The sequence below is a fragment of the Bombus affinis genome, chromosome 2 (assembly GCF_024516045.1).
Source record: "Bombus affinis isolate iyBomAffi1 chromosome 2, iyBomAffi1.2, whole genome shotgun sequence".
Taxonomy (NCBI): Eukaryota; Metazoa; Arthropoda; class Insecta; order Hymenoptera; family Apidae; genus Bombus; species Bombus affinis.
Window position 1 is genome coordinate 9,567,112 of NC_066345.1, and position 24,189 is coordinate 9,591,300.

General features: G+C 41.6%; 1 protein-coding gene and 1 long non-coding RNA gene across 3 annotated transcripts in view; one reads left to right on the forward strand and one right to left on the reverse strand.

Moving 5' to 3' along the window:
* Positions 1 to 14,324, reverse strand: part of LOC126913906 (zinc finger protein ZIC 4-like) — a 36,793-nt gene extending 22,469 nt beyond the window's left edge. The window contains exon 1 of the mRNA XM_050717185.1: positions 12,589 to 14,324. Within this exon, the coding sequence (XP_050573142.1) occupies positions 12,589 to 13,528 (940 nt within the window). The 5' untranslated portion in view covers positions 13,529 to 14,324. The remainder of the gene's footprint in view (positions 1 to 12,588) is intronic.
* Positions 1 to 24,189, forward strand: part of LOC126913950 (uncharacterized) — a 152,767-nt gene that overhangs the window by 64,517 nt on the left and 64,061 nt on the right. The gene's annotated exons all lie outside the window — the stretch shown is intronic.

Below are 24,189 nucleotides of genomic sequence, written 5' to 3' on the forward strand. Positions count from 1 at the left end.
TTGATATAATAAAGAATATTATCTATTAATATATTAAGAAATTTACTAAAAAACTTCATGTAATTTGAAGTCGTCGATTTACACTAAGCAACGAAGGTTTAATAAAAGTAGTAAAAAATACCAAGATCTAAAATCTTTGAACGGAAGAGTAAATGGAATTGCATTTCTGTCTCAATAAAAATCACTGGCATACTTTTGCTAACCGCAAAACCAGAAAATCTGAATCTAGTTATTTCAACGAATGTAGTAGTTGTACGGTCGATGCAAGTCTCCGAATCCGATGTGTTATACATCGTTGTACAAGAGAAACAACTTGAGAACAATATTTACAGGCAATTGCTCGTCTGGACCATTGCTCTCGATCGAACGTGGTTCTCGATCTTTTGTTTGCGATGAATTCCTGAATCCACTGAGACGGCGGCAGAAAAATATCGCTTGTTAACTAACGGAAGCGGCCAGTCGGACGATCGTTAAGCAGACTTTTTCGAGCGTATCCCCCTCCTCCCTGCTCGCAAACAGAATAACACACGGTCACTTAGCACCGTTTAATTTTCAGGTCGTTATTTTACCAGCGGTTTCGATCGTAATCCACTGCCAGCTCTCGTGAAAACGAGCTACTCCAGAAGGTAGAAGGAAAAAGGAAAAAGTGTTCTCTCGTCTCTGGTTTAGAAGGGAGATATCTCGAGTTATTTTCTCGTCGAACAGCCCCATCGCGCGGAGGATAACCAGAAATGTTTGATTTCTTTTTCCTCTCTCGTTGTTCACAACGAACGATACGTTGCACCTACGCATTTACGTCAGCAGAAAACTCGCGCGATCATCGCGACCGCTTGTTCTCGGCTGGATTTAATCAGATTTACTGGGAAAACGCTCCAATAATATCCTATTTCCGGTGGGAACTATATTTGCGTAAGTAAAGCTGCAATTGTGAGCGATGTCTTACGTAATTCGCAGTTAAATGGAAAATGTTGGAGCAGAATCTTTCAAGAAATCTACATCTCCTATGTTACATTATCGGTGCCCAACTTTTAGCATTAGCGATTTACGTTATACATGAATCGTTCGATCATTGGAAGCTGGACAGGACATTTTTATTTTAGAATTACCAGAAGTAGTCATTCTTAGCGTTAGCGTTTCGCGTAATCCAGAACCGATCTATTCGATCAATTTTCAGGGCACAAGAGAATTCAACTTAAGATTCGCGGTAAATCAGTATCTACAGAAACGAACCATCGATAGGGGTAATTTTGATCATTCGCGGTTTTGTGCGATTGAACATCAAACAGAGAATGTTCTTTTAAAATTTTTCTAAAAAGAAGATTCGATTCGTGTCACGTCAGCGATGGTAATTTTTAACGTTCGATAGGTTGACCATTCGAGCGAAAATAAAGATCGAGGAGGGCTGCGAAGATCGGTTAGGTTTGAGGCGGGCTGAATGAACGGCTCGCGGGGAACGTGACAAACAGGTTTCTCATTAACGCTGCAGCTTGACGAGAAGCCTTCGAAACCGCGCGACGCTAATTGTGAACTAACGCGACACACGGCTACCAGAGCCGGGGATCCGGAGGTAACCGGAACACCCCGAGGTAATTTAATGGAAAACGATGCGCATCGGTTTTATCGATCCTTTTCCATTCTAACCATTTGTCTCGATCTGTTAATTGCTCGTGAATTGCGAATCGCGATTGCTTAATACCACCACGGGATGTAACGGAAATGTAGAATAGAATAACGCGTGCTAATTTATCAAGGAAACTTACTTAAATTGCATTAAGCGGCTGATAACATCTAATCTCAATTCACTTCTATTTTATAATAAAGATACGTTTCCAACTAATCTTTGCTCGTTATACCGATTCCAAGAGGTGAATTAAACCAATGTAAAGCAATATGTGCAACAGACTAATACATCTGAAGATCGCAATCGATCACGCCACTTTACTCGTTCTTCCGATTCTTCAACGCTGGAAATTAACATCGCCAGTGGCCGATTCCCGGCGGTGAGTTAAAAATACAAGTGAAAAACATGAAGGAGCAACATGATACGAATCGTAGTTTCTTTCGTCTTTCACACAAGACCGATTTGAAAGATACGCTTGTAGATCAATTCATTTATACAAAATTCTCTTCCTATTTCAACTTCAAATTAAACATAAATTTCTATATCTTCTAGAATATTTCAAAGATATCGATTGCCATAAAACATGTAAATATAACAATATAATAATACGAAATAAATGTATTTTATATTAAAACATGTAAAACATCATATAACTTTTTGACATGTACATTACGAAACTTGAAAAGATTGTGGAGGTGATGTCAGGACAAGGATAGTGCGAAATAATGAAAGCAATTGTTGCTGTCACAGCTTGTTATATGTATTTCTGGTCCTTAAATAGCTCTACATACACTAGATACAAGTACTGCGGAGATACTCGTTAGTGCTGATGATTTCTGTGTATATTCGCTTGATATTGTATTACATACTGCCCGCTCGTGAACGTGTTTGTTTATTGATACTGGTTGGAGGAGAGTCGGAAAAATTTGAATTTGTTTTGACCCGATGGTTGCCTGTAGCGGCGACATTGTTTTGCCATGGAGTTTTGACATGGAGTTTACGTTACTTGTATTATAACGGTCTTGATGCTCCAGGACAGAACAATAACATGATTCGATTTGTCCTCTAAATCATGTGCCGCTACAAGCTTATCCCCTATTTTTAAGAGACGTAATTTAGAACCCTCTTTTAACTCCTTCTTTTCGATTACGTCATATTAAGACACTTCTTTCTAGCTACGAATTAATATTATAATTAGACAATCGACTTATCACATATCTCTTGTGATGTTTAAATGTAATGTAACTCTTCTGTGCGTACGTAAGTACATAATACCCAAGAAACAGCAAGAAAGAAATTCTCTGGCCAGGCGAATCGATAAAGGAGCGTGCGGCGTGCGCGCGGAGAAGAAGAGGGAAGAAGCTCGCGCGTGGCCTCGTTATTTTTTCAGCTGACTGAATCGAGAGTGGCGAGAGAGCGAAGGGTGCGATCGATGCAATAATTAACCGGTTCTGTTTTTCTAGAAGCCAATCAACCGAGCCACGGGTGTATCTATTTATCGCGGGTTTCGCGTCCCGAAAACGGACATGCCTGGTGTCCCGAGACAACCAACGCTTCCGTCTTCGTTTTCGATCGCCATTGCTTGTCCATCAAGTCCTGACGCGCGCCATTAACTGTATCAACAGCCGCTTCCGCCTTCGTGAACCGTGTTCCTTGTAGTTGGCGTTCATTAACGCGAATGGACGGACCCTGCGATATTGCATTTTTCTTTTTCGCCCGCTTTCGAACGACGATTAAACTGCACCGAAGTGCACGGATGTATCGTACTAATCGTTTGTTTTTAAGTTTGCGATTAGACGACAGTGACGAATATTGTTGTTTAAAGTGGCTCGTGCAGTCTTTAGACCATCGGAGAAGTGATGTAAATTATGAGAATTTTGGAATTTTTACGAACGTGGTATATTCTTTTTCCTGTTATAAGAATTTTGATTTTTCGATTGCATCAACTTCGAGACATCCTCTAATGTACTCGGTTGATCCTACGATCTTGAATTTTTCTATTTGAATCTCGTTTAAATTTGAACAAGTAAAAAGATTTCTAACATTTTAAGGAGATCATCGAGACATCGTGCAACTCTTATGACTGAGATATTATTCTTTTAAATTTTTGACGGTAAAAAGATATGTAATTCAAAAGTTTCTTCATTTTCTAAAAGGGGGGTTAAACGCGATATAATTCCCAAAGCTCGCGTGATTAAAAAATCTTCTAATTTTCCAAGAAAAAATGTTGAACAGGCGATGTAACATCCAAGTCTCACATAAGTAAAAAAATTATGTAAACTTCCAAGAAGCCTTGCAACAATTTTTCCCTCGTTCGATCGGCTCGTTGATCTTGTAGTGGGACTAGAGAACAATTCAAATCATGTTGTTGTTTTGCCTCGGAGTATCAATATCGTTAGGATACACATAATGTAATAATAAATAAACTCTGGGTAAAACAATATCGTCGCTGCGTGCAACCGTCAAATAAACTTGAATTCAAATTTTCCGGCTCTCCCCCGACCAGTATAAATAAACGGATGCAACCTAAGAGTTCAGTAATCAACGAATTATCAGCGATGTCATTAACGAGTTATTAGCGATTTTATTTTGCGACTTATACACTGTCTTAGCGAATACGTTAGTACGAGTATCTCAGCGAATATTGTCTGTATATTAATTTATTTAATCATTTTAAATATACTCGACGGTTTCAACAACGAACCATTTCGTCATTAAACCTCACCGACCAACCATCTTCTACACATAAACCTCTATAATCTTTCTCTTCAACAGTCTGTTGACTAGATTGCCGTCAAAGCGAACCGCTTCGGAATAGAGTCGTCGAGGCTTAAACCGCGATCTTGAACGGGATTATCGACAGGTTGAAGGCGTGTAACGTGCCTTCCGCGAGGAATATGGCCGAGAATGGCGAAGACTCAGGACGGTTACGACGTTCTGAAAGAACGCCAGCGGCTATCAGCTCTGCCCACTCTCGTGTGGCGGTGAGCTTTTGCAACAAATCTTTCGGTCCAAATCAGTTTCAAATAATATACGCAGCTCGGCCCCCGGGGCCTCGCGATGCAACCCAGCTGCAGATTTCGACGCATGAATCCTCTTTTAATGACCCTGCGAACTACCAGTGCTCGGCTACCGTACAATAAGCAGCACAGCATTCTACGTTCGGCCCGATCTCTTCATTCTCCACCGATGGAAAGATGTATTTTGTGTAAGAAGCTGAAGGTTGACCGTGTCACTTTTGAGAGTTTTGTTGTGAGAAAAGAATTTCAGAATCATCTGATGATTCCAGTTTTGCATTTCTTTAAGAATCTTTTTTGGTATAATAGAAGTTTGTTTTTCTTGATTGCGAGAAGGATGTTACACATTTTGGAAAATCGATTCTATTTGTTACAATGAGGAATTTGAGGAAAATTGTTACATAGTAGGAGAATTTGTTTTATCTTTATCTCATCGTGTTATATTTATTGAAATGAATGGAGGAATGAATGAAAGTTATACGGCTCCGAATAACATGTAACAGTGGGGGGGAGACGATTCCTCGTGTAAAAATAAGAGAAAGATATAGAATATAATTTTACCATTCTCGGCTTAGTTTTCGAGAAAATTGAGTTTGAAAATTGTCAAGTATACTCGAACGTGCTTAATTCCGGACTGGACAGGATCAAGTAATCAGTCAGGAGGTCATTCTATGTGTGAAAATAAGTTGAAAGTGTAAAATTATAATTTTTCAGACGCTTTGTTTCCGAGGAAAAGCAATTTGAAGATTTATCATACGCATGCATCAGGCCGATCCTTAACAAAATATGTTGAAACTCTATTTTCTTGAAAATTAAGCCTTCGGACAAATTTTAATCCTGTCCAGTCGGAAATTAGCTGTGTTCAAGTACGTTTGATAAATTTTCAAACCCGATTTTTGCCGAAAACCAAGCCGAGAATGAAAAGGTTGTGTACCGTATATTTTTCTTATTTTTCCACATGGAATGTCGTCGTGTCCACTTTTACACGTCACTTGTTCGGGTCCTGTACATCATCTTTAAAAAATCAAAATTAGAAAGCTTCTAAAACCTGCGAAGGAAACTGTAGGAGGACAAACAGTTGATATAACTGGAATTTTATATAATCGTTCACTGATTTTCCCTACTAACTTCTCACAGCAGTTGACATTCAGATAAGTGGACTCGATCGACGCTAGTTCATTAATAATCGTAAATTCTAACGAAAGTGGAGTGCATATATTTAAGAAAATTAACCACGGTATATTTTATATAAGAACTTTGCCTAAGAATTCTCACTAAGTAAAAGACGAAAAAGAACACATCGATAGCATGAGAAATTGCCGCTAGATAGAAAACACATTTTAAGCAACTAATATTCGCTACGGTACTCGACGTAAGACATATGGAAATAACTCAATTTCAAGCGAACCTACGTTCTAAATATCGTAACCGACGCTTTTCAGAATCCTAGATACTCAACGATAACGTCATCCTCTTAACGAACCCGTAATTATTTCCAACAGCATATAATTCTCCCTTTCATAAGCGTTGCGCGGACGAATCGAGGCGGACAAGAAGACCGGAATCGTTATCGCGATTCTATATCTATGGTCTCGCAGGAACGCCGTCGCGTTTCTAAAGATACACGTTTTCGCAGCAACAACGGGCCGACAGAGCGCATTTCCGGCAGGCTGTATCTTTCGTTTTGCGTTCCGCGCTGTCAAAGATGAGCGAACGACCGGTGTCGGGTACCGATCGATGAAGGCGTAGGCGGTTGAACAACAAAAGCCACGCGGTAGAAACAGGGAACCTGAGGGCTGGTTTTTTATTGGTGGTAAGCTTTTCGAGCCGTGCACGCGCGAAACACTGTCTCGCCCTTATCGACCCGCGAGCTTATCCTCAGCCTCCACCGTCAGACGTCTTGACGATTCACGTCGAGTGTCATATCTCTTGGACGCCTTGTGGAAAAATACTTTGACACGTATTATACGATACGACGTTCATAGGTTTCTGGACGCTTTGATATTGATGGCGCGTGATTTGCATCGAGATTTGTAAATTAATAATCAGCAGACTGCGTTTCTAAATTTTCCATTAGAAAGTATAGGTGTTCTAAGATATAATTGGGAAATTAAAAAATTTAAAAATAGAGAGCTGGTCAATTAACTAAGTGGTTGTACGGCGCTTGACAACGCCAGTTTTATTACGTATTAGCTTCCAGATATCGAGGTAACCGGATCATAATACATTGTTGTAGTTAAGTTGACTATGTTTGATTTATCCGCAACTTTGATAGAGATTTTTGTTCGAACGTGACAATTTTATTATTTCGCATCAGGTTTGAAAAATCAATTTAATCGTGCTCGATTTATCTCAGGTTAACTTTATAATGAAAATATATCATGTCAAAGATAAGCAAGTGCTCGCCTTCTCTTCGAATCCTTAAGCCACCGTTACATTTATAAACACCTTGTCAAATTGTCGATTGTAAAATCGTCGAGGTGGTGCTTTCAACATTAAAGAAATTCCCGATCGGTCGATATGCAAATCAAGATAAGCCGGACAATTTACCTTCGATTTAGATCTCTCTTTCACGACACTGATTTACGAAACGGGTAATTGAAAGGATCGAGAACGAACGCTGACAGGGTGTTTCGAAATCGTAGCAGTTAACGCCGAACGACGTTAAACGCAGCCGATTATCGATCACCGTCGTCGTCGCTAGCGATCGTCAGGATTATTCGTTCGCGTGGCCGTCGGTGCCCTTCCACGCGCGTTTCATCTTCGAATCGAACGAGCCGAGGATCGAGTATCGAAGCGTGCTCGTTCCAAGATCGATCTTTCACGCGGAAAGATTTCGATGAGTCGCCGTTACGATAATCTCGCGCGGTCGATGCGCTTTCCGCGTCTCGCCTCGACAGATCGCGCCTTGTCATCGTTCGAAAACCGCTCGTGTCCGAAGCATAAAACGTGCCATCCTTTTGCATACCGTATCTCGATCGATTTCCATCGAAAGATCACCAGAGAATTCATGGAATTTTCTTTCGCCCCATTAAACAAGCCACTTGCATCGTAATTAATTGTCTTTTCGAAATTGCAAGTAAGACCGTGCAACGTTAATATTCATAATTCAAAGCTGTCGCGCCGGTAGATGTATCCCTGGCGAATATGTACCGATATCGATAAAATAATTTGTATGCGCCTCTGGAATCCCGATTCTAATCGAAGAGAGGGGAGGAAGAAGGTCGGTTTAGCGTGTTTCTGTCGACGTCACGCCGCCTTATCACAATAGCCGGCACCGCTTTCCATATTGGCCTCGCATAAATCCGATCATGCATCTCCGATACCGATCTCACCGGCCGCCGCCATTAGTTACCAGAGACTTACAATGTTCCCCGTGGAACGGAGCTTTACAGTGTCGTCGATCGTCGTCGATTTCCTGAGAGTGCCGCTCAGCCGCCACGAATATCGTCCTCCTGCTTTCTGGCATCGTTTCCTCGTTCTTTTCTCCGAGACTCCTTCCGCTTCCTATTCTTTCGTGTCCCCCCACGTTCTAACTTTCGAGGTCGTTCATTCTTCCGTGTCATCTCATGTTATCATAGATATAACATAAGAATTAATAAACACCAAGACTCACTAGTTACTCAATTACTTGACACGACGAATCAGATCCGTAGGCTAAAAAGACATTACCCTTTAGATTTAAACATTAGATTCAGCTAGAACCAAACATACGATAATCATTTATTATTCACGTTATAGTACCACGCCAGAATAATTTACTTATAATTCTCAATAAGAATTGATTATAAACTACTTCCAAATAAAAAAAAATTTCACGTTCTTACACTGGTTATTTTTCCAATTTTTGCAATTCTCGTTTTTCTTATACGCGTAAGTCTTTACATCTATCTGGATCTCTTTGAAGATTTTTTATCTATTTCTCTATACGTATTTCTCTTTATATAATTCTTCTTACCATATTTTTAGTATTTTTTTGTAAAATACCTTCCCGATTGTCGTTGTTTTCCTGAATTAAAAATTCCACGCGACCTTCCTGAGTTTTCCCTTGTATTGGGTTGGCAACTAAGTGATTGCGGATTTTGTCATTAGGTGGTAATGATTTCACTTACATTTAGATAACAGGATTCTTCCTAATTTCGTAACTTCCAAGAATATAACGATGCTTCTGATCGTTCGTAGAAATCATGCAACAGTCCAAATCAATCTTCGTCGGTTCGATCCTCCGGCCCTCTTTCAGTACTTTCAACAAGACGATTCACGGATCATTTACAAAATAGCGAGAAGAGCGAAGACAATCAACTTAGCGAAATTTCTTCCCATGCAAACGAGCGTGTCGACCTCGTCTACGAGGACAGGGGAAAATTTTCAATCGTTCCGTTTCGTCGGTGCGGCGAAGCCATTTACTCGGACCAGTCCCCCTTTTTCTATCTTCGACATGCTCGTCCCTACTTAACGCTTATTCCACAACAACCCCCGGCGACGACTCATCCTGTATCATCCCCTTATTCAACGCGTCTCTAACCCCCCGAAAATCCTGACCAATGGCGCTTCGTCCAAGGGGGAAACCATTGTCGATCCGACCAATCGTCGCGACTCGTAACACGCATATACGAGACTCGACGCGCTACAACGCTATTCTTCTTTCTATCTTTTCTTCTTTTTTTGTCCTCCTATCTCTGTCTACTTTTCTCGTCTCATCCTTCATTGTCGACGAGGATAGTCTCTTTATAATGCATATCAATTTGTGCCTAATGGCTGACACCGTTCCAACGGGTCGCATCTGCGAATTAATAGGAGCATTCCTTATGCCCGACGGTTTTTAACGCACGCCCGCCCGCACGCGATCATTGTCCAACTTTGTATAATGCACGAAACGAGACGCCAACGTGTTACTGCGTAATCATCGGTGTTTTCGCGTAAACGGTCATTGCACGCCTGTAATTCGTTCCTGTTTAATCAAAGTATCGCAATTCCTATACTTTTTTTTTTTATTTGGAAGTAGTTTACATTCAATTCTCATCGGGAATTATAAGTAAATTATTCTGGCTTGATACTATAACGTGAATAATAAATGATTATTGTATGTTTGGTTCTAGCTGAATCTAATGTTTCAATCTACAGGGTAATGTCTTTTTAGCCTACGGATCTGATCCGTCGTGTCAAGTAATTGGGTAACTAGTGGGTTTTGGTGCTTGTTAATTCTTATGTTATATCTATTACTGAATTTGCATATTCCTATACTTTTAAATCGAATCTTAGGAGAGCTTAGATCTTTAGGTTAAAGAGGAAAAGGAACGGCGAGGGCGTGTTTGGAAACGGTTGTTTGCGGATTAAAGTCTTGTAGAAACTTGTGAGCGCGGATACTTCTTCGCCGAGAAGCTTCTTTTAAGAACTTCTACCGTAAAATAATTCTCCGGGATTTTTTCTTTTTTGGAAATTATTTATAGATTGCGGATATTTGCGTAGAATAGTTTTACAGGCAGAAGTGGCGAATTTATTTCACCTTCTAAATATTCTAACGAGCAGTTCACTTTCAATATTTTGTATATTTTCTTTAGTTTTATACATTTCGAGTTTGTATAAATACAGGAACCTCTGTGTTCTACGTAAAATGGGCGGATAACATCGGTGCCCGTTCACGGAGATTGTTGCGTAACACCGGTGAATTCGCGCGAGCCAAAATATTTGTCCGAGGTGTTTCCACGATAAAAAACAAAGAATTCCAGCGTCGAGTCGCTTTTGTGCACCGGTCGCGGCACAGAACGATGAAAGAAGGGTGGAGGGCGAGGGCAATAAAGGGGCATCGTGAGCGTACACGCGCGTGAAACGGGGAACGCCTGGAAACAAAGCGTGAAGCCGTGCGTGGAAAGTTTTTTGAAAATGCCAATTTATTTCGAAAGGGGCTCGCAGGAGGACCACGTTCGTTCACCAACGCGCCAACTAAATGAATTTTAATTGATTTCTTTCTTCACAGTCAGCCTACCTCTCCAGTCTGTGCAAAAGCGTGACAAGGATTTTCAAATTTCCATCCTCTGGATCGAGAATAAAAAAAAAAAAAAAAAAAAAAGAAGGAAAACGAAGAATCAAGTGTATGAATCTTCTTCTCATACTCACAACAATGACATTATTGTTCTTCATTAAAATCGATATAAGAATGTCTTCTTTACTTCGACTCAGATAACATTTGGTCTGTTTGCTTCTGCTCTTCAATTACGAAACGGTGTATAACGTAATAATATGTAGTCTAATGCATTATATATACGTTACATAATAGCGTATAATGCATATAGTATTATAATCCGTTAAAGATGGTTGATGTATTAGGGAAAATCATACGAGACACACCTGATTTCGTCTGGCAATTGTCGAAGGAGATTTAACTCGCGCGAGTCACGTACGATTGACGGGCGACGGCGACATATAGCTCGATTCGAGGTAGAAACAGAAGCGCATTGTGCGATACACGGGGGCGGACAGACGCTGCTGGCGTGAAATCCGTGCGAACGGAAATACTGGGGAAGCGTTGGTACGCTAAAATATGCGATCAGAAGCGATACAATATTACGTTCCCGAGACCCTTAATTGAATTCTCGCTCGCGGCGTTGATCATTAAAGAGCCCGCACTTCTAACCATGAAACCTTCCACCTATCATTTCCCTACATTAATTTCACTACATCAATCGCATTAACCCCTCTGCCAAAAAAATCTAAAATGCTTCTAAACCTTCTCGAATGAAAAACAACAAATCCGACGCTAATCATTCTACGCAAGAACGAAGAAGAGAAAATCTCCCCTCGATTACTATATCGAAGTATAATCAAGTAACGACGTCCGTCTAGCGGCAGATGCACTCGCTAATGGATTTACGCGTCCCCGTGGTTTCACGAGGCGTTTCGAGAAACCGAATCGCGGAGCGGATCGTCCGCGAGACGAGCGTATTCTCCTCCAGAGAGATAAATTGAAATGAAAAACGAAGGGATAAAAACGAAAGGACGTTGCTCCAGCACGCAGACACGGTCGTCGTGGTAACGGACGGGCGGACAATAAAACTACAAGGTGAAATTAGTAGTGACTGTCCAGAAAGGAATCTCGTAACAGCAGCCGGTCGTGAGAGAAAGATCCGTGTGGCTGGGTGGACGCCTGGCGTCTATCCGTCGGGCCCTGAGCCAATGGGACAGGCTGGTGGTTTCGTTTCGTGTGTGTATATAACCATATGTAAATACATTGTCCAGGGACGCGGGCATAAAACGCTACGATATATGGCCCGGTAATTTCTTAATTGCGCCCCGAAAAATTCTTGTCATCGTAAACAGCCGGTTGATTATATTGAAACGACTCGAGGCGCCGGGGGCGTTTCATGGATGAAGCGAAGGCTGGACCAAAATGAGCCGAGATAGGGGAAGGTGGAGGGGAAGGCGATAGTAACTGCTTCGGCCGTTTATTTATACGTCTCTCGCGTTTAACCCTTTTGTAGCTGGAAATCGACCGATTTCCATCGACTTCATTGCCTTTCTTTGTTCGGTGTCCCTTCCGTTTTCTCTTGCACGCGGTGTAGGCGATCGTTCCCGAATTAATTAGCTTCCCACTGTTTCGTTTTCTTCTAACCAGCCAATATCCTGCTACGATTCATGGCGCGTAATTTGTCGCGAGTTATTTATATTTCGATTTTCCGCGATCATCTAGCTTCGGTAGAATTTCAGGATGTTACGAGAGGATTGGTATCGCGATTGATTTGTATCGGATGACAACGCTTCTACAAGGAATTAGAGGTATTTCTTTGAAATATTCGAAACAGAGTTAGGAAGGAATCTATCAAAAGACCTAAAAATTATAAGTTTCGTTTTAAATTAAGAAGTAACAAATGAAAACGTACTTGTGGAAGATGAAGTGGTATCTATCGACTGATACAGTCCTAAGGGGAGATATGTAATATGTACATCACTTACCGGTGTGCGTCCTCTTATGAATTTTGAGATTTTCAGACCTGGCAAAGACTTTTCCACAGCCGGGAAACGGGCAAGGGAAGGGTTTCTCACCGGTGTGAACCCTTATGTGGTTAACAAGTTTGTACTTTGCCTTGAAGGCCCTGCCGTTACGCGAACATCCCTGCCAGAAGCACGCGTGCGTGGTGCACTCGGGACCGCCCACGTGTTCCACCGTGAGGTGCGTCACGATATCGTGGAGGGAGTTGAAGAGTTTACCGCACAACTTCCTTCCGGGTCCGGGCGCATCCTGATCTACCCACATGCAGGACATCTCTTGCCGTTGGCCGCCTGCAACCCCACTGGTTCCGCCACCGCCGCTTCCGTTGCTTCTCATATACCTTAAAAAGGCACCGTGAGGATGATGGCTCGGATGGCTGACGGCTGGATGTTGTTGATGATGGATCGACGCTGGTGTCAGATGAGGAGCACTTAAATACTGATGATGAGGCGGTAGTCTCGAATCTTGGGGATAGTGTCCTGGATAGTGACTCGCTGCCAGGGGATGTTGGCTCGGATGATGAGGAAACTGTTGCATCGTTGCTGCTGTCCCGTCGTGATGTAACGGTGTGAACAATCCTAGACCACTTTCCGGCGTAGTCGGATTTGCGGTTGCGTTAAATTCGTGCTCGCGGCGGAGGAGAAAATCACGAGCCGCGTATCCAGGATGATGGCTCATGTGGTGTCCCATGTGCGGCGCCATGTGCGATGCCGGATGGGGATGATGAGGGGGATAGCCTTGGGGGTGAAAGTGATGGTGTTGCTGAGACGGAGCTTCACCTGGTGCCGGCTGCACACCTGTACCAGCGTCCGTGGCATCACCACCGCTGGGTGATAGCTTGATGCCCAGATTGGCCAGGTGGTGTGGGTGCGAGGACACGCCATCCAGGAAAGCGTTCATCATCGTGATGTACGAGACGGTTGCAGTTGCGATGTTGATCAGTTCAGATACCAGCTCATGCCTCTACACCAACGTTGTCTCTTTCTGACGGATGAAAACGGTTTAAAACGTTCCTTAAAGAATAGGTTTATTGGTTTAAATCATACACTTGGGAATCACTGTAAAGTACACTGTCTATGCAACTTCACTTCAGTTCACTGTTTCTCCTCTTCCTTCATCCGTCTGTCGTTTCTATTTCGTAAATATTCGTCGCTTGATTAACTCGCTACATTTAATCGCCAATTATATCAGTTCCGTAGTCTTCGTATACGTTCTCCCTCTTTCCACGCTTTGTAATCGCGACCGTGCAAACACTCGGTGAACTTTCCGTGAGATGATTCCGTCTTGTACGTTTTTAGGGACAAACACGAGTTTACTCGTGTGACAGTCTTGCTCCGTTTCACTCACATCGAAGTCGTTCTTCGACCAACATCGAGCATATTTTCATGCATCTTTAGAACACGGAGGAAGAGCGTTACACGGTAACGCTGACTAACAACACGATTCGCGTGTACGTCTTCAAAACGCGTCCAAACATAGAGGGTGAAACATCCGTTGCGTTCCTTGCTGCGTTCACAGCGGGACTGAGAGTCAGCACTGGGCTCCCGCCGAGGAGCAGCTCGGCCGATTTCGGCGTTTACGAACCTGCCCTCTCTCCTTGTCCCGTCCGTCCCTTCTTCTCTCTTCATCGACTTGCTCGCTGGTACTCTCTTTCTTTCTCTTTGGCTTCGTTCTCGCTTCAGTACTTGGAAACGACTGCACGGTAGAGTTCGTGTATCCTCGGATGCCTGCTCGTTGGAAACACCCTCTACCCCCACTGAAGGCCACCCGTTATACGGTGGATGCAAGCACAAGCTCCGCCAGTGGCGGACGTTCTCTGGTGGATACCAGCGTTCCATTGGCGACGATCGCATCGCTGGCAATTGGAGGCCTGCTGCATCACTTTGGCCTCTCACCGAACCAGCCGGTTTCCATGGGCGGGAAACACGGCAAAGCGCATGTCGGAACTCCGCCTTCGTGAGCACGCCTATCGTGGGAGGATGACATCAGGCATGTCGCGACCTCGACGCTCGATGATCTTCCGCGTGGAGCATGTTTTAGAGGTTTTTCGAATGGTTGCGGATATTGGTGGGTCGCTGGGAGTCTTGCGATTTTGGACGAAGGAGTTTCAGGAGTTGGGCGTAGGAGTTTTAATACTGTGGTTGTTAGAGACTTTCATTTTGTTGATTCTTCAGTATTTGCAGTCTCGTAGTTTCGATACAGGCTATTTCTTAATACGCGATTTTCCATAAATCGCCCCTTACTCCGATTTCGTTTATTTCGATCGTGACGCACTTGTTATTTGAAGAGAGGTCTCTGATTATGAAAGACTTTACTTTTAGTAAAACAGCGAGCATTGTTTGCTCGTATAACCTTAATCTGTAGATTACGACACGGACGGTCTGGAATCGACTACCCGGTAAACATAATCTGTAATTCTATTGCTTCTTTTTTAAGCTATTTGTTAACGCGTATCACAATATTTCCCAAACCTTGTCATATGTCTGTTCGATCGGTAATTCAGCCAGTTTTTTCACCCTCGAAGGGCAGAAGCGTAGCTCGATTCTAATTGCGGAGTGAGACGCGCATTCATGCGAGTTTGCGTATCTGTATGATTAGTGGAAAAATATCAAGCCGGCCAGGAAGGCGACGAGTCACGCGAACCACTCGTTTATAAATTATCATGGAGAGACGAGGAGGGAATCTTCTCGTTCAACGTTTAACCTCCATCTCGAAAATTGTATGCACGCGTAATCGCGCGACGCTTCATCCTCCTTCGTTCGTTTATCCAATTAACCGACTTTACTTATTTGCAACGTCGATTAATTACACCAGACGCACCGGTGTTTCCAGCTTTTCTTCGCGCTTCCGGGTATCGCGTAATATCCTCGCGAGTTGAGACGCGGAAGCTCGCGTGTTCGAGCCTTATAATTAAATACTTCGATATTTCAGCGTCGAAATTCTTTCAGCTAGTCTTCACATTCCTTCTATTTTCCCCGATATTCTCCTTCCTTAATATCTCCTTCAAAGCGAATCGATTTGGTAAAATCGGAAAAATCAAGCATGATGAAGTTCTTCGTTGAAAATAATTGATGGGTACTTAATCATAATAAAATCTAAGAGAACTGTAGAAGCTTCAAGGAACAGGTTACTTTGGAAATAAGTATTATTTACAACCATTATTATGTACAACTATCTATTTAGAGCCCCGATTAGTAAGAATTTTCTAAAGTATCAAAACTAACAATGCCAATCCTAAAAGTCTATCAGGTATATTTATCTGTTGTAAGGTAATAAACCCTTGCTACTGTTAGGAACTGCTCGAAGAAAAGGCTTTGAATTTTCAAACAGTTAATGTCGCGTTTCAACAGCCGACACAATATAAGTCAACAGATTAGGAGACCACTTAACTTGGGCTAAATTAACCATTGTATAGCCAAGTACTGGTTTCGTATTTGTTCCTCGATAAAGTCCACAAATTAGAAACAAAACATTCTCTTTAGCTTGTCTCTCTGTTGACGCTACTTCTGTTCGCTTAATTATCATAGACTGAAAACAATCAAACTAGGAAGTTAATGAATAGTACATAAAGTTTATTGCCAGTTTCTACTTATTTAGAAGATGAATCAATTTTTATAATAATAATAATTCCTTAGTATTGTCATTTATTGGTAATACTTGTTTTATGTTCGTCCTGGTATATCAGCGTTTATGTCGGACTTTACAGCATTGTTTCAGGGACAATACGAATAGTGCTAAACTCACCACCGTTGTTTCCCTATTACCTGTTTCCATAATACAAAACCTTCCTTATCTGGTTTGCCAGGTAATTTATGGCACGTACCTCAACAGGCTTATAACAAATAAAACTCGGACCTAGGCAAGAAAAATAAAAGTGGCTTCTAGTTATTCAAAATTAGAAATTGTAGTAGTAAGGGCAGAATATATAGTAACAGAGACAATAGCTAATTTCTTCCTTTATCATGTCAAATATAATTACTTAAATATCTTAAAATACTGCACTTAAATATCTTCTAATAATTCGAAACTCCTTATTGGATAAAAATCAGTTCTGTTTCGCGTTCCTCGTATCTTCTTGTTTCGTGGCGTTCACTGCCATTGGATATATTAACGGAGCTTAATCATCCGCGTGAATAATGCAAACACATCGAGTGTTTAACGGGGTGCCTCATTGTCGCGGCAAAAAATGGCGTCCCATTATGTCCATAATGGGCACGGTGGCTGACTATTTGATATTAATAACTATCATAAAGCCGGACTCGTGGCTCCTTCGTGCACTTAGGAGGTACATCTGAATGATGCTTTCCATCCACCTTCTGTCGCTTACTAACAGCACGACCCGTTCCTCCGGCGCACACATCGATCCTCTTGTGTTACCGGACGATCGGAGTGCGCCACGAACACGAGTAACTTGGTCCGTGCATTCTGGACCCAGTTCAGGGATCATTTTTATTAGAAGTCACGAACGAAGCGTGTCATTTATGCCGGATGACGTCATCCGTTTCATTATTGGGATCGTTTAAAACGCTTTGTATTTAAGAATTAGATTCTCTTAATTTACAAATTTTATATGGCGTTACATGAAATAAAATATTACTCTATAAACGTTAGAAGATTTACAAATTTTCTTCTAGTCTACACTTCGTTCTGCATTCCGGTTGTATAGTGTTTCTTTTTAACTAATAAATTGAATATTCTAAATTTCCATAAATATTCTATGTATAACTGTAGATTTTTCTGTCATAAATATAAGTCCGAATGGAATAAGATATTTTTCTATGATAGTTAAAAGATGGGCGAATTTCTTTCGATTTTTCAAGAGCCAAATGATTCCACGGGGATTATTAACGATCACACGCGGATGTAACTCAACGATCCGCATTGCCGAGTACATTCGTGAACGGACCATCAATCTAAGGGCCCACGATAGAACTTTCATCACGGGAGTGCGGTTACAGGGTCGCGAAACGCGAACACGACGTACGCACCTACGCGATCGTTCGTTCGTTCGCGAGGGCCATCAACAAGGCCAGACATTGTTTCGTTCGTTCATCAGTCACGCTCACGGTGTAGTCATTACATTTAATTAATCGTTAATTGCGAGATCGTGAGCGGATCGTTGCGTTCCGCTCGCGTCATGGCTAGTGCGGATGAAAAGTGGCCGAGTTCATTTCTTCATTTTCCCCCATGTTCTTCGTTTCTCATTGCATATATGTATATTTTTGTATTATTTAATTTGTACTTTACAATTTGTTCAGCTGGACATTCGGTAAATTTTTCTAGCTTAATTAATTTTAATGAAATAAAATGTGGATGGCTACCCCCAGCGGGATACCATCATATTTCTTCAATAAAATTGGCGCAATATAGTTTTTAATATCACGGTGATTGTTTCACGTAGGAAGCTTTAGTTCTTGAAGTATAATTTATTATTATCCTCCCTTTACGATACCTTGTCTCCTTATTTATTAATAAAATGTATGATTCTTAATTTGGTTGCAAATGGTTCATTATTTATACTTCGATTTTTGCTTTCGAGATTTATTCTAAAATACTCTTAATTATTTCTTTATTATGCACCAGCAATTACCAATAATCTTTTTCGTTTTATTTTTCAATCGACTCTTCCAAATCGAATAACGCAAAAAGAATTCTCGCCATGTGGAACAGGTAAAACAAGTTTAGGAGGAATCTGATTAACCTAACTGATCCTCGATGCGTGTATACGTGAAAACACGGGTAACCATCGTGTTTCCGCGCGAAAATACGCATCATTAAAAACGATCGCGTGATTTATGCGCCACTAAAGTTTTGTTAGAATCGTAGCGGAATGACATTTTCTCGAATCAGGATCAAAGAGGACCGACACGCAAAAGCTTGTAGATGCCGCGGTTAGATGGAAAGACAAGAAAGGAAAGAAAAACCGATCCGACTGCTAGATATTGTCTCGAAGTCATTAGAAACATGACGATCTCTGTCGGTCCGTCACGATAGTCTGTCCTATTCTTTAACGTAGCAACTTCTTTACATTCCTTCTATTTTGGTGACTTGTAATGTTTCAGGTGCAAAATGGTGAAAAGTTCATGCCACGGATATCCTATCTATCTCGATAAATTCCTTGTTAAAAAATTTTCTACAGAAATAAATTTCTAACAATAGGATAACGTTATTTTTGAAATTCTTAGATTCCCTGGAAGACGTGCAAATTGTGAATTTTTAAATAGTATTCGTTTACTAATACTTCTATGTCATCTTGTGAAATCCCTTGTAATTTCTAAAAGAAAATTATGTCTTAAATTTTTCTTTGTATTTCTTAGTAACAAGGATTTAATATACATCTGATGGTCAGAGCAATGGTCTATGTATAATCTGGATATTTATGCAATGATGAATTACTGAAAAAGTAGTAAAAATCACTGGAAAAGTAGTAAACGTTGTACAGAGTGTTACATATTATAAAATATGCATTCAACGTTCCGTTAAGCTTAACTAACTTTAAAAAGAATTGTTGCACCTGTAGACACCAACAAATCTAAATACTAACTGCGGTTGCAATTCCTTTATTTATTTTTTCTAAGTTTCATCGGTTCGTAAACGAATTTCCCTATCGAAAGTCATAAGTTCAAGTCATAAGTCATAAGTCAAAAGTCTAACAATAAATTATTAAAAATAGAACTATGGCATTGACTTAGCTTTGCTGTACCTTCGTTGCTTCGTTGCTATCGCACCACGAAACGAAGCAAAGCGAACGAACGACACGCAATTATAAGAAACATGTAACTAGGACACGTTTGGAACACGATGGAAGTCGGGATCAAAGCGGAATTCCGGCGCAAGGGATGACAGAGTCGTAGGCGGCTCGAAGTGGCTGAAAGATAAGATTTCTACGAGCGATGCAAGAGCAGATATGGTTCGATAGGTAATCTCAGAGGAGGATCGCCGAAAAAAATATTAGGGAACTGGCTGGTGACCAGTCGAACAGTTCACCAAACCTGGCCCCTATGAAAATGAAAAATACTTGGGATATGATAATAAAATTTATTTATTTCTCTCTGCTCCCATCCGCACAGACCGTGCTAGTCATTCCTAGCTGAATAACCGTGAAGATGGAGAGAATCCGAATGACCAGTCTGCGAGCGCCCAACGTCAGGAACAATGAAATATCTCCTTTCATTTTCCAGGAACAGAAAAGAGAAAATGATCCTGGGAGGAAACATTTGTCAACGATATCTCCACCTTCTGGGGGCAATTTTTGAAGTTTCTACTCTTCTGTTATCTATTACACGCTCCTGATTCATCGCTATTAATGAAATTTGAACCATTTTGCTGGAATAAAACCGTGTGAAAGAACATAGGATTGCGAAATATAGTTTAACGTTAGAGATTCCGAGCTACCAGTCGTTTCAGAAGAATCGACTGGCAGAATTTCGTGAAAAATCGTAACGAAGAGGAAAACGAAATGGCGAAGAGCCCCCATAGAGGGGCACAACGTTCGAAGGAAGTTGTCGCCGGCTAGAGCAATGTTTCTCGAGAGGCGAAAGGGATTCTGGCATCTAAAACAAACTCTTACCCCCAGCAGCCTTTATCCGCCGTATTTTTCGCTGACAACCTCCTTCTAGTGACTTGATTTACGGTCCGCGTCCTCGAGAACGCCGGGACAAGGAACGAGACAGAACGAGGAGGTGGAAAAAAAAAAGAAAGCGAAGAGGAAAACCGTTTTTGGGAAGCATTAATATTTATAGTTGGCCGCGTCGCGCGGCATAATTTTACGAGAGAATTTACAGCTACGCTCTTTCGCGAACGCGATCTTTCCTTTCGTTTTTCTTTTTCGCGTGTCACCAATCATCGACGACGGTTTACGACGCTATCGGTCCACAAAGAATCGAATCGTTCAAATCTAAGGGAAGACACACGAAATTACGCTTTATAGAATTTGGGACAGGTTGGGAAATTTGGAAAAGTTTAGAAATATTAGGAAAGTCCGGTCCTTTATGCAAATTCGTATGCTTGCGAAGATGATCGAGCAAAAGGAAATTTATTTCACTTTGCATCAGAGTTCTACGAAGACGATACGAAGTTAAATTCCTGTCGAGATATTAAACATCGAATAATAGTCATCGTGTAACAATTATACTTATGCTCGTACCATAGTCACTCCCATTTCTCGAATTCAATAATTTTCCAATTTTTCTTGGTAAAAATATTTGACGACGCCCCTTAACGAACGAACAGGAGACAACGGCGGACAATCGGATAATTGGCGGGCGTAGAAGCAATAAATTTCTATTAGCCGAAGCGATCGATCGATTAATAAATACATTAGTAACTACGCTGTTCCTGATGAAAATACAGCGGCGCACAATACGAGGTAAATGCGAGGGGTGGGACTCGTCGCGGCGTCTGTTATCCGTTTTAGTTTTATTTGTGTGTCGATGTTTGTCCGGGCCGCGAACAAAAACGATTCGTTAGGCGACTTACCCCCACGATAGCAGTCTTACCCCTAAAAAATGATCGTCCACCCCCCAGTGAGCAGCAGATGCAACTTCCCTCGGCTATCCCTTGACCCTTCGCCATGGATCCAGTGTGTAGGTGTAGGTATACGTTTTCCCTTGTCATATTTTGTTTTTTCTTTTTCCATCCTCTTCCCCCTCAGCACATCGTACCGTTTACTAGACGATTCTCGAAGATCTTCCGATTAGATCATCCTTATGAAACCACTATAATAACGTGTCTCATAGGGCATTGCAGGGGAACTGGATAAATAATAGAATATTACACGTATTTCATTGATTCCCTATACTGTCCTGCTTAATTAAAATTTCCTACCTATTCTCGTTCTTGTTTTTCTTCGTTCGATTAAATATATTTTGTTGGTATTTTGCAGCAGCGTGTATACCTTTAAGAGGTAAATCAAAGTAGACTAGCTTCAAGTATTTTAATAAATATTGAAAGATGAAGAAATATCAGGTAATTTCCTATATCTTCATTCGGATCTATGCATTTTTTGCAACTTTAAATTTCCGACAAATCCATAAATGTCTGTTTACCGTAAAACAACTAGAAAATAGAAACAGCAAAAAGCAGTTCATTTGTTTTAAAATTGGTCTGTCGAACATCAACGAGTATTTTAGTATAACATTTATGGTCAGTGGTGTATATTCGTTAAGGTTAAACCAAAACCTGCATTTGCATACGTAACTGAGAAAATCGTAGACGTCAGTCGAGTGTCTCAGAGGGGTGGAGAAGAAGGCGGGCACCCCGTCGAGGGGCTCGTGGTCTTGACCGAACCAGTGAAATACGGGGAAAAATGGAAATGATCGTAATTACCAGGAGAGAGCAGGTTGAGACAAAGGGTGAGTCGTAACTCATCGCCGTTCGCCACGCCCAATGCTCATTTTCGACATCTTGGTCACGTAGATCCAGCTCGTGCACCGCCTCTGTCGTCGCCGGCTCTCCTCGTCGAGATCTCTCGCGGAGACAACGAAGCTGATCTTGTAACCAAACGCTCATTACGCTCGAAGATGCAAGATAGCCGCGCTGTTTCTTCGACCTTCTTTCTGCCACGATCTCGTCGAACCGAGACCTCCTTCTTTGTAATCGACTTAATTACACCTGATGACATATGTCTCTTTCCCTGTGTTTAATGTTTTAAGTTATGAACATTTCGTTTGACATCTTTTCTCAATCCATACACTGTTGAATTTTCCTTTTAACGTCGTGAAAAATAATTCACAGGATTCCCTCAATATCTTTTTCATCGATATCTCATCAACATTTATTTCTCTCATTTATAATTTAAAAAAGTTAATGTATTTATGAACATTATGATAAACCATATACACACATTGCTTGGTTAATTTTTTTCTCCAAATAGAGACACAGTACAAACATAGACTGTACAAATAGAACATAGACACTGAACAAACATAGAATACTGGGTGTTCAGAAAAATTTGAGTGGATATTTATCTCAACTTCGCTACTGTGACACGATTACCACGGGTCATAATCGCGGCGATTTTCTCGAGCAGCGTGCACAATGGCTGGATGATTTTTAATAAACGTCCAGTCGGTCGTTCGCCATCCCGTATCATTGTTAATCCTTTGTGTCTGGCGAATGAAGAACGCCAGATATTGAGTCGATTAGTACAACAAAGAAGAGTGCACTCAATCAGCTAGGAACATTAAGCCTACGTCCTATTGCGAAGAGGACGCAGCAATATGGGAACAATACGAATTGCCCATGATCTTTCCTCGTTTACACAACAACGTTCCATTAACCCTTCCTCGAAATAACACCACTCAGACTCTACTATATCATCCCTTCTTCATTGCTTCTATTAGTTTCCACTTCGTTTCATCCGCGAGTGTATCCAAAATCTGGATTCGTCTTCGTGACACGTTCGCAACGTTGATTAAGGGACAATCAAATTTTTACGATTCTCTTCCCCTTAGTGGAGGTCGGAAACGAGGGCTAATTTTCTTAGGATGAGTCTCATCGCGATCGGAGGCTCGGGGACACCGGAAAGGCTGCTAATGAGAGAACAGAGAGGAGAGAGAAGGGTGGTCGACGAATACGGAGATGAAAATGAATTGAGTGAATGGACTTGAAGTGCTCCCGAGTGGCGGGAAGTGAGCAACTCCGACGAGAGAGTCGTGCCCCTCTCGCGCGTTCCTCGCTCCTTCCGGGACATTCGACGTAATCTAGTCGGCTAACTAGCTCGTTTTGAACGATTTCTTCTGCATCGATGATCTACACGAGACATAGATCCCACTGATATATCCCACAGAAATAATCTTTGGGGTGAGAGAAATTACGTTTCCAATTCAACAGCCATCCAAGATCTACCGTCTTGTATCTTACAACTACTATAATCGCAATTATTCTAATTATATCAATTGTAATCAGAAGCAAAATATATGTTTATTGTTATCTCGTAACAGGATCTAAATAAATATAGATTATACGAAGAGGGGAAAGATTTAATCGAATCGTGTACAACACAATCGTCTACAACTTGACCGATTGTCTAAACTTAAACAAACGTTCCGACAAAATTCATTCATCTTTTAAGTAATTCTTTCGCGTCGTTCTGAGATAGTTACTTTCATGAACGCATTAACGTTCCACGGTGTACAGAAACTCGAGTCGCGATTGGTCGGCTACAATAAGTACCGATCGAACGTACCTGTCTGCACCATCGAGCAGACAGGATAGAACCGACTGGAGAAAAGAGAAAGACGATGGGTATCGTGTGGGTGATGACTAATAGATTTCGTGCTCTGGCCCATCCATCTCGCGTTCTCGAACTGCCTCGACACAAATCGATCTTGCCGAGGCGGTCGCGTCTACGAAACACAGAGGATATCGGCTATCGATAGATCCCTCGGCTCGTCCTACCTCTTCTCTCTCTCGCTCTCTTCTTCGGATGCATTTATAACATTGGCCACGGCCCTGAACCGATCGCTCGCGAGAGGCTTGGACGGTTTGTCATTATGAATATTCTACGGATGATCTTCTGTCAGACACCGGCGAAAGTTAGGCGACTGCGCTCGTCACTGTGT